This window comes from Cylas formicarius, unplaced genomic scaffold, assembly GCF_029955315.1.
Source record: "Cylas formicarius isolate icCylForm1 unplaced genomic scaffold, icCylForm1.1 PGA_scaffold_7__23_contigs__length_41026272, whole genome shotgun sequence".
In the NCBI taxonomy this organism is placed as follows: domain Eukaryota; kingdom Metazoa; phylum Arthropoda; class Insecta; order Coleoptera; family Brentidae; genus Cylas; species Cylas formicarius.
The window spans coordinates 21,995,112-22,012,568 of NW_026844352.1; the positions used below are offsets into that span (position 1 = coordinate 21,995,112).

At 31.8% G+C, this 17,457-nt stretch overlaps 1 protein-coding gene and 1 pseudogene across 3 annotated transcripts in view; both read right to left on the bottom strand.

Moving 5' to 3' along the window:
• Positions 1-4,170: 4,170 nt before the first annotated feature.
• The window catches only part of LOC132704939 (uncharacterized), a 35,417-nt gene continuing 22,130 nt past the window's right edge, over positions 4,171-17,457 (bottom strand). For all 3 annotated transcript variants that reach the window (XM_060675286.1, XM_060675287.1, XM_060675288.1), the window contains 5 exons: positions 13,427-13,489; positions 13,290-13,373; positions 13,158-13,220; positions 6,659-6,769; positions 4,171-4,297 (listed from right to left, as the gene is read on the bottom strand). In XM_060675286.1, the coding sequence (XP_060531269.1) occupies positions 4,184-4,297; positions 6,659-6,769; positions 13,158-13,220; positions 13,290-13,373; positions 13,427-13,489 (435 nt within the window). In that variant the 3' untranslated portion in view covers positions 4,171-4,183. The remainder of the gene's footprint in view (positions 4,298-6,658; positions 6,770-13,157; positions 13,221-13,289; positions 13,374-13,426; positions 13,490-17,457) is intronic.
• On the bottom strand, positions 8,162-9,014 carry LOC132704969 (cytochrome c oxidase subunit 3-like; annotated as a pseudogene).

The window sequence follows — 17,457 nt, forward strand, 5'->3', positions numbered from 1 at the left end:
TTCACTTTGTATGGTATGGCATAGTCAGATAGATATATGAGCTTCTATAACTTGAGCCTTGCCCTTTTCGCTATTTAAGTTATTAAAAATATTATTTAAGCAACTACTGCTATTACCAATTCTAGTATTCTCAAAGACTGTAGTCCTCATGTCCTACAAACTCAAAAATCAAAATGCTTCTCACATTATAGCTGGAAACAGCAAGTAGGGAAACCAAATACATAAAAGACAAAAGTAAAATAAAACTAAGTTACTTACTTATATAGGTAATGATGCGTTTTTGTAAAATGTTACGTAGTTGTGTGTAAAATTTCATTAAAACTACACATGTCCAGACAATAATTTTTACATTACCACAGTTGATAATGATAATTCGATGGTTATTTTGGTAAAACAAGAACAGGAACATTAAAATTTATATGTGACAGAAATTTATTTTTTCTACTCCAGTCTGTAAAATACTTAATTACACACCGATGGAGCGTGCAGGAAGCGTCAGTTTCGTTTCCCATGGATTCGAGCCGCTTCGGACATTTCCGGGATTGTACCGCACGGGTTTGGGAGCAATCGGATGTTTTCGGTAATTTTACCGCACGGTTTGAATTTTGACGTTTGTCCAAAAACTAACGGTCTTAGAAAAAGTATAGTATGGCAACACGTTCGGTACACTTTTTTTTCTACTCCACTTGTTGCATAATATACTGTTTTTCTATTCCCTTCCGTAAAATGCCTAATTATACAGCGATCTAGCGTGCGGGAAGCGTCACTATACCACATGAGTTTCTTGTCCTACGCATCCGAGCGACTTCGGACATTTCCGGAACATTACGGCACGGGTTTGGGTGCAATCATATGTTTTCGAGATTTTGCCTCAAGGTTTAAATTTTGACGTTTGTCAATTTTGTACCCAAGACTAACGGTCGTAGAAAAATTATAGTATGCAACACATTTGTTAAACGTTCCAAGCCACTCGTTTATTAAACATGTGATTTTGTTAACAGTAAAATGAAAGTAGAGAAAAACGTGATAACAACTATGTGTCCCAGTCAGGTCAAGTCAAGTCAAGATGAAGCCAGTTTTACTTGTACGAAATAAATGCCTCTACCTTCAAGCCGCTTACTCAAGCCCGCCTGAAAACGTCGACTTAAACTTATTAATATGTAATATTCGACTATGGAATTTCAGAACCAATGATTCGGCGTAAAATCGTATTTGCTATCTAAATCTAAGAATTATCTAGTAACTAAATATTTTCTTGTAGGCATTTCTTACCTCTCAACTTCAGGGTTGTGAAAAAGAAAAGCATTAATTAATTAAATTTCATATTTAATAGTGAGGTAAGACAATGCCCAGGCTAGCTCACTAACAAACAAGAAAATTTAATAAAGTAAAAAAAAAAAAAAACTAAATAGAAGCCCAAGTTGAAAGGCGGTGAAGGGTAACTCGGTTAGTGCCGGAAGGTGGTAGGTAGGCGCCACATGATTCAAAAAACGGTACACTTATTAACCCGAGGAAATAAAGGAAATAAACAAATGAATCACGAACAATAATTTATTTCCTCCAAATTCCTGGTAAAGGGTAACAACAGTCAAAGGTGTAAATGAAGCAAAAAGGTATATAAATCTCTACCTGGTGGTAGGTGTGAGTGCGTCAAATCTCACCTTCAAGTTTTGGCGGTGCAAAAGAATGTAAGGCACTATAATTCAAGAATATAAGTTCCGCAAACCGTTCTTGAAGAGAACAGGTCACTCGATTCGAGGGTTTTCTGGAAATGTGGGGCAATTACAATTGTTGAAAAAGATTCCCATTCCAAACAGAAAAAAAACTATGGTAAATCTAAATCTAAATTTACAAATCCCCCTCTTATTGTGGTAGCACTACCGGCTCAAAAAAGAAATCAGTCACACAAAAAAACCTGCCACAGCCCCAAGCTTCACTAGCGAGCGTACCAAATGCCGAACGGTCAGACATCCAATTTTTTTAAAAAGGCTAAACGGGCACAAAAAATTACGGGGAAAACGCCACTCTTGCCAACCTAGTCGACGGTACGCCACCAGTAGATCGAATAACCGAAATTTATCTGTGGTGTTGACCGTATGGCCCGTGCCAAAGAATCGAGGTTGCGTCAATGAGATCGAACTACCCGAACGCCAGCTGTGGTGGCAACCGGACGGCCATTCCCAGAAAATCGGGGAACAATGGGTTAAGAAAACAAAACAATGTTTATTAGGCCTAAATTTTGCTATTGAAATCTGAAACCGTCACACATTAATATTTGTTCATTAGAATTCTAATAACTTTTTAATAAGTGTGGAAATGTAATGTATACACGCTCGATTAAGAAAATAGCTATGCTGAACCGCGTTGACTTGAAAATTACAGTCGTTTCTATTCTATTCTGTCCGATATGCTATATATAGCTGTTTATGATTTGTTAAGTTTTGCAAACCTCCACAATTTTCTTTAGCTATATGACATATTTTAATTGTCTCCAGTCAATCGGGATTTGGAACGGAACATTCTTGCGAGACTGTGATGGCTAGTACCTGTGATGAATTTGTTGGGGCTGTCGATGACAATGGTTTCGGTCTGGCTGTCTTTTTGTTTTGTGTCTGAGTCTATCTTGGTGGATCATGGGGTACCACAGGGGACTGTTTTGGGGCCATTATTGTTTCTTCTTTATTTTAATGATCTAGCTCGAGTTGTGAAAAACAGCAAAATTTCATATTATTTGCCGACCATACCATGATATATGTCGTTGGTAAGAATATAGAAGAAATGCAGCGAGATATCAATGATGACCTGTATCGAGTGTTTGTATGGCTGTGCAATAATAATCTTAGCATTAATGTCATGAAGTCGAAGTTCTGTTTGTATGGCAAAAAACATAGATTGAGTGGTTGGATCTGAAGAGTGTTAATATTAACATAAATGGCGTTAATTTGCAGTATGAGAAACATATAAAATATATGGGAATTATATTAGATCCACAATTAAATTTTGATGCACATTGTGATTATATAATGAGAAAGTTCTCACAAAAGGTGGGTTTTATATCTAGAGCAGGCAAAAATTTAACAAGTCATACAAAATTGTCACTTTACAATAGCTTGGCGGCGCCACATCTGCAATATTGTTCAACTTTATTTTTTAATATACCTAACTATAGACTAACGGAACTTCAGAAAATACACCTGTGATGACTATGTTAAATGTTACAAATATTAACTGTAAAGCAAAAAGTAATGTTTGATGTCATATATTTAAGATAAAAAATAAAATGATGCGGCCATACATTGGCAATAGGGTTAATTACTTTAAGAATGTTCATGACTATAACACTAGAAACCGTACTGATTTCATCCTAGTCAATCGATGTAAAACTACACATATGTTGAACACCATTTTAAATAAAGGTTTGTTAGAGTTTAATAGGCTGCCAAACAATATTAAGGAGTGTGATAATTCAAATGCTTTTAAAAGATTAATTGAAACTTATGTATTGTCTGAAATTTTAATCTGATTTTTCTTTTATAATTGTTCTGCTGTTATAGACTTTTGTTTTGTGTACTTTTGTACTTTTGTACTTTTATACTTAATTAAATTTTCCTATTTTGCTACTGGCTCGTATATTTAATTTATGCTAAATAAATAAATAAATCAAAATTGAAATCCTTAAATCATTTATTTGGTCTATCGTTTAGTCTGCGGAGTTCGCTTTTGATTGAATATGGATTTGTGTGGGTTACAGTCTAAGCAGGAGAGACCAATCAATAAATTCTGATTTCTTAACTTTTCTCCTGGCAAGTCTTCAAACTGATATTTGTAAATCGTGTCAAAGGTAATGATGCACATGTTAAAAGTCAAAACCAATCGACTATTTTCGGAGGTATGCAAATAAAATTTGAAATTGTTATATATTTTCGGAAAATCGGTCTACAGCAGAAAAAAAATAGACGTTTACTAAAATGTTTATGTATAAATAGCTATATATCGATAAATTGATTTGGTGTTGACATTAAAATATATGGATTGCGTCATAGTAATAATAAGGATAACTGTTAATGTGTACTTGGAATGATTTCTTTACCGAACGCTTTAGTATAAGTACGGAGGGTAAGGACATAGGCGCAACGCACAAATAAAACTTTAAGGTTAAAAAAGTTTATTTTCAATAATATTTTTAGTTCCAGTCTGACTTCGAAGACAGGGAGGATGCTGCCGTGAAGACTCCCGTAACGAGGGAAAATAATCCTTTCACCAAATTGTATTTTGAGTTCCTTCCTCCATATCCATTCTGAAACGAATAGGTAATCATAGGTGATACAACAGTTAACAATTCAGAATTCACAGGTTCTCCCAAATTTACTGGCGAAAACTAACAAAAACTGCAATTAATTTTTCAAAGAAACTTCCATAGGCTACTGTAATACTTTTGGATGACCGACGCAGGAGAAATCCAGAAGTTTTGTAAAAAAAACTGCAATTACTTTTTTGTGGTTTGGTTTTTAGATTTTTTTGTTATCAAATCGGAAAGGTTGTGTTCTGTTAGAAAAAAAGAGCGCTAAGATTTTCCAGGAAAATGGATTTCCAAAATTCTCTGTTTAGGCATGTCATTTATTACAAAATTATAAATAGAATTGATAAGAGTGTTGACGGTTTGACGCTTGATAACAACATAGGATAGTAGATTGGCCGAACGTGGATCGTTTAGTAGATCTGGAAGACAAGGAAGGCCTATGGGAAATTATGAATATGAGAGAGTGCTGAGCAGAATTCTCGAATAGCATTAAGACCGTTGTAGAGACCACCAATATTCCTAAAACAAACAAGGTTTAATCTCGTCACATTTTTTTTTCGGTTATTTACCAGTTTTATAGGGCAGGTAAAAAATTTTTTAGCTTGGTAGAATGACCCAAATGCAAGGACTACATCCTTGCCATTTTATAGTAGTACCGAATTTAAGATCCGAAGATTTTTCAATTCTCAACCATCAAGATATTTTGGACAAAATTTTATGGCCGTTTAACACTCACTACATTTCTGGAGTGAGGGTTATTTTGAAGAATTAACTTTCAATAGTATATTATGCAACGGTAAACGGCATTTGACTCACGAGTTTATTTGACCCGAGCGGAGCGAGTGTTTAATAAATGAGTTCAGTTTATTGAACGTGTTGCATATTAAACTTTTTCTACCACCGTTAGTTTTTGGGTACATTTTCGCAAAACACGACAGAATTGACAAACGTCAAAATTCAAAGCGTGGGAAATATCTCCGAAAACATCCGATTGCTCCCAAAGTTGTGTGGTAATATCCCGGAAATATCCGAAGTGTGTGTGTGTGTAAAGTGACGCTTCCCGCACACTAGATAGGTGTGTAATTAGGTATTTTACAGACGAGAATAGAAAAAATTCATTTTCTATCAATCCTTGGACAAGTATCGTAGATAATACGTTAATCGCTTCTTTTATTGTGTCAAACAAATGATTTGACCTAATGAGTTAGTGTAGATAATAACATGTTTCAAATTAGATCTCTAGTTCCGAATGCAGTGTAAAACAAAAATATAACACAAAGCCTTAGCGCCTCTTTAAACCTTTCAAAAAAATTTGTCTCTCAAAGTGTTTTCTGAAGGTTGAAACAAGATAATGGAGCAAACTCTCAATAACACCAGTCAGACTAGTCGATTTTACACAAAACAAATATTTTAATTGTGCTTCAATAATTTCAATTATTTGGAATGAAAAATAATGAAATAAAATTTTATATTGAGTTAAAAATATGAAGTTTCGAAGTCCGATCTCGTGCAAGAATTAGTTGGCTATTGAATCATCACTTCTGTAATGGTATATAATAATAAAGTAAATTCATTGTTAATGTTATTGTATTTTAATTTGGTGCTTTCACGAGTGTACTGAGTCCAAAAAAAAATGGCATTCAATTAATTTTGCAAATTCATTCGGTTTATTCTTTTTTAATAGAAACATTTATAATTGTCGTTGGTTTTATAAATATTAGTTAAAAAAGAATAACCAATAGGGACGAAAAGAAAAATAAATTTCAATGTTCAGATTCACTGCCGTCCCTTTGTTCGCCACGTTTCATATTCTTAGACTTCCGCTGTTGTTGTGACTCATAATCTGTGCACAAAACAATACTATATGGATTGTTATAGTATAAAGTGTATATATATATATATATATATAGCCGACCATGCCTTAATCATCACAACTGAATTATACACTATATATCTTCCCAGCATTTGTGCTTACGTTTAAATTTATACATTACAATTTTATTTTATTGTTTTTTATTGCAAGTAATTGAAATTATTGAAAGACAATTAAAATATTTTTTGTTTGAAATTATTTTGGAATATCGATATATATTGAGTGAAGACCCTACGCGTAACTATCATTTTAGAATTTTTGAAATCCGTTTACCTTAATATCGATCAAGCGTACCTTTTTCCCAGTAATTGCATACAGGTTTTCCGATTTTATAAGCAAAAAAGTATAAAAGTCAACCCATAAAAAAGTTTGTGTTATCTGTAGCCTTCAAACCAACCTTTGACATTTGACAATTTCAAAAGTTTCTGTCAATCTGTTTCCGAACTATTAATTAATTAGTAATAAAAAACTGCGATAATACTAACCTGAGTGGAGTTTCCTCCGCTATTAAGTAAAGTTTTCAAGAAACCTGTCAAAAATGATCCCGAGTCCAATTTAGGTGGATACTTCGTAGATGTCTCCCCTTCCGTGGTGGCCTGCAGGATATTCAAACGGATATAGTGTCGACTAAAAGGTTGAGTTTTAATAATAAACCGCAGAAACAATTATTTACTTCGGTCATATAAAAAATATTTAGCGGACAGTATTAATAATTTAGAAAGGGTAATTCAAAGTCATAAAACCTCGAACCAGGATTTGGTAATCTGCGTAAACACGGTCGACGTAACTGTTTAAGTGAACAGTGGAACTGGCATTTCCCCGCATGGTCTGAAACGGAAGCTTTCACTGGTCATACGATCGCCTTTTTGAAACTTTATATCCCGTCCTTTTTCATTTGTCAAATTTATTTCACTTTTATTAATAATCTGACCTATTTAAACATATTTTTTTAAAAGACCAAGTTGCTGTAAGGTTATAGCTGAATTTTATTGGTTTATCTTTCCTGAAATATTTTATACAGGGTGTTCGGAAATTGAGTTCGGAAACTTGGAAGAAAGATTCAACATTGTACAATAATGGCAGTAAGTCATGCAACAAAAATTCGAAATTTTCCGAGTTATAGATTGTCAGAATTATTTTTTTTTAATTTTATTTTTAATGCAATGGGCTTAATTCTCAGAAATCTTTTTCATTTTCCCTATATTTTATTTATTTAGACTGATATTGCAAAATAGACCACATTTCCTTAAGCAGAAGGACAATTCCTCAAACATTTTTACTCTTGTATGTATATAAGTGTTATCGTTTAGCCACAAATCGATTTTTTATTCTCGCCTCGAATTCTACATGTAAACGTGATTTTACATGAAATTTGAAAAAGTCATTGTCACAATCCGACAAAAATTAGTTTCTATTAAAAGAGCTTATTTTCGAACTGCTACTGTGATAACCCATCAGGAATATTCAAATACTGAATATCGCGATATATGGAAATGCAGATTAAGCACGACGGCTTTATATCGAGGCTTATCCCAATAGAAACATCAACATACACAGAAGACTTGGTGAGAGAGGATCATTCAAAACTGATAATATAAATAAACCAAGTAAAAGAATAATTAAAAAAAAACTAATAGAGTAGAATAACCTAAAAATGTTAGAAAATTTTAATGAGAAGATAATAGGTAGAAGCAATGTTAACTCAATATCAAAAATTAAAAAAATTAAAGCGATTAAGAAAAAATGTAATGAAAATGGTATTCGAGAGTTATTATTTGGGTCAAATCCACATTCATAGGGACTACTTTTTTCACGATCAATCAATGTTTTTATAGATAAAAAATTAATTAGAATTACTAGTATCAGAGTAATTATTAAGATTATTAATGATAAATAAACAATTATGATTATTATTTATACTAAAGTCTAGATTTTTTGATTGGAAGTCAAATATAATAATTTATATTATTTAAATAAAATTATCTTCTTCACCAGTAGATGGTTAAGTATAAAAATAATCATACTACATCTACGATGTGTCAGTATCATGCAGGAGCCTCAAATCCAAAGTGATGATTTGAAGAAAAGTGCCTAACGAATAGACGAATTATTATAATAAAAAGAAATGTAGTACCAATAATAACGTGAAATCCATGAAATCCAGTTGCTATAAAAAAGCAAGTCCCATAAATAGAGTCTGAAAGTGAGAATGAGGCTTCATAATATTCAATAGCTTGAAGAAGAGTAAAATAAATTCCTAGTCCAATGGTTCATAATAGTCTTTGAAATGCTTGGGAATAATTATTCTCTATTAATCTATGATAAGATCAGGTTACTGTAATACCTGAAGATAATAAAATTAATGTATTTAAAAGAGGAATATTTATAGGATTAAAAGTATGAATTGATTTAGGGGGTCATATTATTGCTAATTCAATATTAGGGGAAAGGCTATTGTGAAAAAACCTTCAAAAAAATGAAGACCTAATTAAAGTTTGAAAGAGTGTAAGCCTTGGAATGTTCTTTCTCGTGTGATATCTCGTCATCATTGAAATAAAATTAATAATATAGAAATTAATCTAAAAGTTAATAGATCAATTTGATATAAATGAAATCAAGAAATAAGTCCTATTAATAAATTTAATAAATTAAAAGAAATTAATAGAGGCCAAGGCCTTGTTAACCCAAAATGAAAAGGATGATTTTGAGTTGTCATTAATGAATTTCTCTAGCATAAAGAGTAATAAGAATAGAAAATACATATGCTTGAATTAGACTAACTGCAGATTCTAAAATTAATAATAAAATTTGAATAAAAATTAAAATATTGATTGTTAATAAATTTATATATTGACCTATATTTCCTAGTAGGGTTAAAAGTAAATGTCCTGCAATTATGTTAGCTGTTAATCGAATGGCTAATGTTATTTGACGAATTAAATTTCTAATTAATTCAACAATCACTAAGAATGGTAATAAAGGAGCAGGAGCTCCCATAGGCACTAGATGGGCTAATATATTTATAGTATGAAAGGTAATACCAAAGATTATAAAAGTTAATCATAATCTTCAACTTAAACCTAAAGTAATTGGTATATGACTGGTTCTAGTAAAAATATAGGGAAATTAACCTAAGAAATTATTTAATATAATAAAAATAAAAATTCTTAGTAAAATTAATGATGATCTTTTTATATTTTGAGGGAGAAGAATTTTAAACTCTTTATGAATTCTATTACTAAGGATAATTCAAGATATATTATAGCGTGAAGGAACAAACCAAAAAAAATATGGTAATTGGACTAAACTTATAAGAATTCCTAATCAATTTAAGTTAAATAAATTTGTAGTAGGATCAAATGAAGAAAATAAGTTTATTATTATTTTCAGTGAATTTTATTGGATAAATTTAAATTTTTAAAGTGGATTTTGTTATTAATTTTAGGTAAATAAATATAATAAGCTAAGATAATAATAATAATAATAAAAATACTAATTGTATAAATGTAAAGAAATGATTAATTTAAAGGAGATATTTGAGGGAGGGAGAAACTCAACGAGTACGAGACAACTTGCTGCTTAGGAATGAATTGCTTGATCTACAGTTTGAGAAGTGTTGTATGAGGGTGATGAGCAATTGAGAGTAATTTTATGCAATCAAATTTTAGGAAAAATTCAAAATTACCCGCAAAAAATCACTGACGAGGCTGCATTCAGTCATGATGGCATTTCAAATTTTCGAAATATGCATCAGTGGAAGAGTGGAACATCAGCGCCTGTTTTCTTTAGATATATGGGCAAGGACTATAGAAGGTAATCTTATAGGACCTAATTCGGATCGCTTAATGGGGAAATGTATTTGCAATTTCTCTAAGAGGAACTACCACCTTTACTAGAAGACAGTGGAGACAAAACATGTGGTTAATGCAAAATGGGACTCCACGCGAAAACGAAATTTTTATTTTTCATCCATAATCGAAAACGAAAAACGGTTACCGGTTTTAACCGGTTTAATGACAATATTTTTGTAACCTTCTCCTAGTAGACACATCGGGGATGCAAGGGTCTTCTATTCACGTTGGCCCTTGAAGCTCCCGCTTCTATTTCCCACTACGTTACTGAAGATTCACGGATATCTACTCGCGTTCAGCACTAGTGCTCCGCTATAAAGTAGGAGAACCGAAGGTGACGTGATGGAAAACCAATCTCTCGCACACGCAGGCTATTCCCATATTATTGTTTCCATGCGATCGTCCAATATTTTCTTACACAAGTTCGTTACATTCAGTTATCGGTATCAATCTGTATTGTGTTTTTGCTTGTGTATATTAATCTTGTTAAGTTGTTATTATACATATATAAATGTAACATTTTAAAATAATAATATAATTTAAAGTTAAAATATTTTTAAGCCTTTTTATAATTACATAAAGAAATTTTTGACGTCGTTGCTGCAGGCTCATCATAACCATCCTTGTCAAATTCATCAGCAACAACTAAAAAAAGGCGGCTAAATATCCAACCTACCTTAGATGATGTCGTTATAAAACCAAAAACCAATATTTCAGTTAACATTACTCCTGATTTGTTGAAGGAAGCATGTACAAAACTGTTAACAATTTACGGCCGTCCATTCAGCATATTAAATGATTCGGGTTTTCGAAAAATTTTAGATCTGATAATAGCTGGACTAGAAAATAAAATGGCAAATGGAAAATATAAAAAAAATGTGTCGTTAAATGCTTTGGGTTTTTATAAGAAAAAATAACGACAGAATTAGAGGGGAAGTTCTTATCTTTCAAAGTTGATGGAGGAAGATAGAAGTATATTAGGAATCAACGTTCAATTTATTGGCAATAATAACTGTCTAGTTTTAAGGACGTAGACGATGCGGGAATTGAAGGAAAGATATGGTTCCTCATACATACAAAAATAATATTGGCTGTATTAAAAGAATATCAGGATAACAACAGACAATGGGGCAAATATGCTCAAAGCGCGATATTATTAGTGACGAAGAAGAAAATAAAGAAGAAGAAAATAAAGAAAAAATATTGAAGTAATGCAATTATTACGAAACTAGATCCTTCCATAGGTCACATTGCTACAAATTCAGGCTACTCATACTTCGCAGCTTTCCATGGATTATGTGTTAAAGTTAAAAGGAGACTGTATCCCAGCGAAAAGAAGTAGAGCTAGAAAGGTGACCAAAAGATAAATGTTTTAACTATAAGACAATAAGACTTAAGAAACTTATTATAGATTGTGCAATACGATGGCACAGCACACATGATATGTTGGAAAGATTCTTATTATTGAAAGACTTTTGAAGAAACATGGCCGAAAGCATTGAAAAACTATATTTAAGCGAAAATGATTGGTCAGATATACAAGATATCTGTAACGTTTTAGATCCTGCAAAAAACAGCAAAATTATTCCGAACAACGCATTTGTTGGCTGGAGATTTTTATTCTGTCTGGCTGAAGTGTAGAATGGAAACAAGTACAATTTGTAGCAGACTTTCAACAAATTTTGTGGAATCACTAAACGAAAGGGAAAAAGCACAATTGAATCAAGATGTGACCATGTCAGCAATATTTCTTGATCCAAGATTCAAAGTAGTTTTATCTACTTCACAAATTGACAAAAAATATGAATGGAGGTAACAATTTCGCTGAAGAGTCATCTCTAAACTCAACTTCAACAGAAGAAGATAAATTTTTAAAACAAAAAGAAAATATTTCTTCAAAATGTCATAATACAGCAGATATTCTATGGTTGTTAGATCGTCATTATGAAGAATCGCGCGAAAAGCGAGATACGTGTGTCCCAAAATTTTGGGCAGCAAAAGAAACGTCTTCAAATGAATTGTATAACGTTGCAAAAGAAAGTATTGGTTTACCTATGACACAAGTGAGTGTTGAACGAGCATTTTCAGCACTGAAATATATTTTAAATTGTCAAAGGTTGAATTTAACAGAATATTTATTGGAAGGTGTCTTGCTTCTTAGTTAAATAGTTTCAATTAATTTTTATACAAATATATTCATATATACAAAAATTAATAATTATCATGTAATTTAGACCACAATATATCTTTAGTTTAATTAACAATTTTTTTTATTTTTTGCTCAATTATTTATATATTATTATTATTATTATTATTATTATTATTATTATTATTATTATTTATATACTATAAAATAAATATGTTAACAATTTTTTTCTCTTATTTTTAATAATAATAAATTTAACCATGCCACAAAATTAAAGTAAAAGTTAATTGAAACAAAGCAAGATCAGAGAGAAAAAAACAAATATTATTATTTAAAATATGAAGCAAAAAAAAAAACAAAAACAAATCCCTGGCATACCACTAAACTGCATAACAGTTTGTGCGTGGTTTTCAAGTAACAAAATTTAATGGGAATAAATGAAAGAAACTAAGACAGATTCGTGTGTCTCCAATACAGAAACCCTCCCAAACAATTCACTCTAAACTTTATTTTTAATATTAATAAAAAGCACAAATGCCATCACCACTTAAAAAGCAGTTAATTGAAATTTTTAAAATTTATATTCTTACAAGCATAAATTTTATGTTAGTAATTTTTGCCAGTTTTGATTAAAATTATGACATGTGCCAAATATATATATAAAAAAAAGCATGTTGGCACACTTTTAATAGTAAAAAACGGATTTAACCGTTATTTATGTAGAAATTTTGTAAACACAAATTTGCCAAAAATGTTATCAGCTTTAATAGGCTTCTATCATTTAATATTGAAAGATTGGTAAAAGCTCAATTTCGAGGGGTTCTGCTGTAATCGATTGGCAAAGAAACACATAATTATTAACACAGTTATTAAACCAAATGACTGCGTATTAATTATTGCAATGTTAATGCGTCACCATTACGTAAACGGCGGCGCAAAGGCTTAAAAAAATGTGAACCTACGATATTTTCTCGGTACCATACTTACCGGTCCACTCAAGGCTGGTAAGAGACCGGCCACTACCTTTCCTGTGAAAATCCCGGCACCTTTCTAAAAAAATGAAAATGAACGAATTAAATCGCAATGTGCTGGTGACAAAAATATCAATAAAAAACTTACGCCACCCGGTGGGTTAGCAAATCCTCTTATTACAGCTCCTAGAATTCCACCAGTGAAGGCCCCAACATCTGAGCCTCCTTCACCCTAAAATGCGAAAGTAATCGGCTGTGGATTTTTTATATTTCATTGGTTCATACCCCGAAAAAGCTTCTGAGTAGTTCCGTTAGGCCAGAAAATTCATAAGTGCCATCTGGATTTTGCTGGAATTAAAGTCGGTTAATCAGGAGCAGGAATTTAACAATCGATAGCAGCATAAAACTCAAAAGAAACGTTAGGTAAGTTAAATGGGTTAGGAGCTGTTTATTTACATGCCTAATACCCTAATAAAATGAAAAAATCAAATGTAATAAATATTTTAGAAAAACTAAATTCTTTAATTTTAGTATTTATTTTCACTTCTCCAAAAAAAAAAGGTATGCCAAAGTAGTAGGCTTATTTTATAAAATTTATAAAGAATATCTTCTTAGAGTACTATGCAACTTCTTGCGTCTGCGTCTCTCATATGGTCCTGTCAATTGCAGCATTTTGGAAATCTTGAAAATAATATGTCGCAACTAGGATATTTTTCTACGCTTTATTACTCCGTAAAGCTCACGATCTTTAATTGTGCTTTTCGAACAATTACATGATTTCTTATATATTCGAGATATATATATATATATATATATATATATATATATATATATATATATATCTCGAATGCTTCTAATTCATGTGTAGAATTTGTTTTTAAGGTCACACCATACAAAAGAACTGACCAAACGTAACTTTCAAGGGTTCAGCATCATAGTTTAAAGTTTAGATTTTTATTTAACGATTATATCTCAGTATATTTCTGAGACCATTGATGAAGGTTCTCAAATGGACGTCATATATCTTACTTTTTCAAAAGCGTTTGATCGCCTAAATCTCAAGCTCCGGGCCTTTGAATTGTCGCTTGTTAATTTGTTTTTCTCATGTCTCTATGGTCACACTTCCTGTGAATACATTGGTTCCTCAGGCGTTCCTCAAGTTTCAATATTGCGGTCATTATTATTCAACATTTTCGTTAATGACATTATATATGCAGTGTCTTTTTATATGCGGACGACATAATTTTTTTACAAAAATCCGGTGTTCAGAGGATTGTCTTACTATCCACGAATAGGGAACGGAAACAAACAAAAACAAAAATTTTATGAAAATGTGACTAACCAGATAACACCTTTTTTAGACACAAAGGACAACATAAATATACATTCCAAAATATACGAGGAGATAGATCATTGTTAGACTATATCTTAACAAATTGGGAAACACATTACACACAAATACTAGATATAAGATATCTATGTTCCGTTAACGTAGGAAGAGACCACAATCTTCTTTTAGGGAAAATAACAATGAAAATAAGCAAACATAAAAAAACTAATAACAACAACGAGAACAACGACTAAAGTAGAAAAACTGCAGCATGGATCAATAAAAAGTCCCTATCAAAGAAGATTGGAAAACAAAATAAACGAAAACTCAGTAATAGAAGAAAAAGATATAGAAAACAGCTCGAGAAAGATTCTAGAAAATATCAAAAACGCAACAAAAGAAGCGCGTGGAAACATAAAATCGACAGAACATCAAAAAGAATAAAAAGTACACCTTGGTTTTCTTGCGAAGTAAAATTAAAATATCAATAGAAAACAAGAGCTCAAATATAAGTCTACAAAAACAGGAGAAGACTATGAAGAATATAAAAGAATTTGCAACGAAGCAAACACACTGCTAAGGAAAAGATAATTGGGAAAAATTCTCAAAAGAACACTTTTATGGTTTGCAAAAAGAGATTTGGAGAATGATACGTGGACAAGACAAGAAATGAAAAAATTGTAGGTAGAGGTAAATTATATAGACAAAGAGACATGGACAAACCATTTAAGACAATTGTACAATACGACGGAGAATTTAAGAGCATAAGGATACCACTTTTTAGAAAGGGGGAGAAAACTGATCCAAATAAATATCGAGGAATTAATCTCCTATGCACGACTTTGAAACTGAAAACAAAAATTATTACCCACAAAATAACTCCACTGTAAAACTCTCTGAAGAACGATGAGGTTTCAGAAGTGGAAAATTTTGTAATGACGCAGTATTTGTAATTAGACAAATTATGGAAAAATCAGTTGAGTACAATTGGCCAGTGTTTTTATGCTTAATAGACTTAGAAAAAACATTTGATAGAGTGCAGGTACAGCATTTGATATAATAAAACTAATCGAAAATATACAATATACAAATACAAATAAAATGTACTAAAGAAATACAATAGAAGCAAAGTAAATTCAGAGCTAACTATCGATGTAACTACAAATACTAGGCAAGGAGACTCACTAATCCCCTTACTATTTAACATTATATTATATGAAATAATTAGAGAAGTAAAAACAAGAAAGGCTATAAAATTGTTAAGAAACACGAATGTTGTGTGTGTGCCGACGATACTGTATTGGTAGCTGAGAATGAAGATGATTTGCAGAGATTACTACATCAGTTTAATATAAATCCAAAGACATTTAATATGAAAATATCGGCCAAAAAAACTAAACAATAAATTAAATAATAAATAAAACTTGATACCCAAATTATAGAGCATCAAATATTTAGGAATCAGATTATCATATGATACCATAGAGGATGAGATAAGAGAACAAACTGCAAAAGCCAATAGAATAGCAGGAAAATCTCGCATATATAAATCTGTAGTTCGATTAGTCATGACATATACTGCTGAAATAAGACCGGAAACATCTATGACTCAGAAATGCCTTTAAAGAAATGAAAACATATTGCACATATGTGGAATTGAAAACATGAACACCTGGACAAGAAATAGAAAGCAAGAATGGAATGAATATATAGACAGAAGTCTCAACAACGGATAGTGAGGACAGCACGAGATAAATCGCCTGCCGCTCGGAAGAGTATAGGACGCCCACGAAAAAGATGGAACAACTTGTGATAAAAATTACATTGAAGTAAAACAGGCAGATGTGCCTAATGTAAAAGAAGAATAAGATTAAATTAATAGAGCCAAGTGTAATGTTGTCTCTTTTATTATCTTTTTGATAAAACTCTCCCGTTCTAACACTTTTTATGACTTGGGAGTAATATTCGACTCGAATTTATCCTTTTCCCTCATGTCAATAAGATAATTGCAGAAGCTTCAAAAAGCTATGGATTTGCACCACGAACCTTAAAAATACAGAAGTGATAAAAATATTATGTAACTCATAAGTCAGATCTAAGTTGGAGTATGCATCAGTAGTTTGGTCTCCATGATCATCATTATTTAATGATTTTGTTTAGAATTTTAAATAGCTTGTTTGATTGCTCTGACCTATGACATATACTAAATTTTCCTACATTTTAGTTGGGCTTCATGCCTGTTAGGTAGACTACTTCAAATAAATAAGTAAATAAATTTGTAAAAAAATATTTAGTTTAAGGAAGGTTGTTCTTGATTGTTCTATTCTAGTTCCCAGTTTTAATTTAACATCTCTGATCATCACTTGTTTAATATTAACCTTACTAGCATTTTGAAACCCGGAATATCAGTCCTACTCACGACCTTACACTTATTTAGTTTTGTATTAATTTTGTGCTTGTTTTTTTTACCCGATTCAATAGTTCCTGAAGATCGATTGCATTAACCCCGATTAAAACAGAATCGTCTGCGTGTCTAAAGTTGTTAATGGGTCTCCCATTGTTCGAGACCGACCCACGAAACACTCTTTTTAAGTACAGATTATGCAGGAACGGTGATAAAAATGCAGCACTTTTTTCATATCAAACTGATCCGTTGTTGACAAGTCGCTCATTCGGATATCTGCTTTCGGATTCCAGTACAAATTGCTAATTAATCGTATGTCTTTGCCATCTAGCTCCACATCAATTAGGTACGATATCAGACGATCTTGAAACTGTCTTTTCTCTGGTCCTCATCATTTTGTACCAAGGTTTGTACGCTGAATATCGCTTCCATTGTTCCGAAAATATTTAAGAGATGAGAGTTTTTGAGTTTTTAAGTTCCTTATCGAGAAATAATCCGATTCTATTTTGGTAATTTGGGTCGTCATTATTGCTGGCTGAGTAGCAGAACACCTTCTCTCTTGAGTTAGGTTTCAATACAATG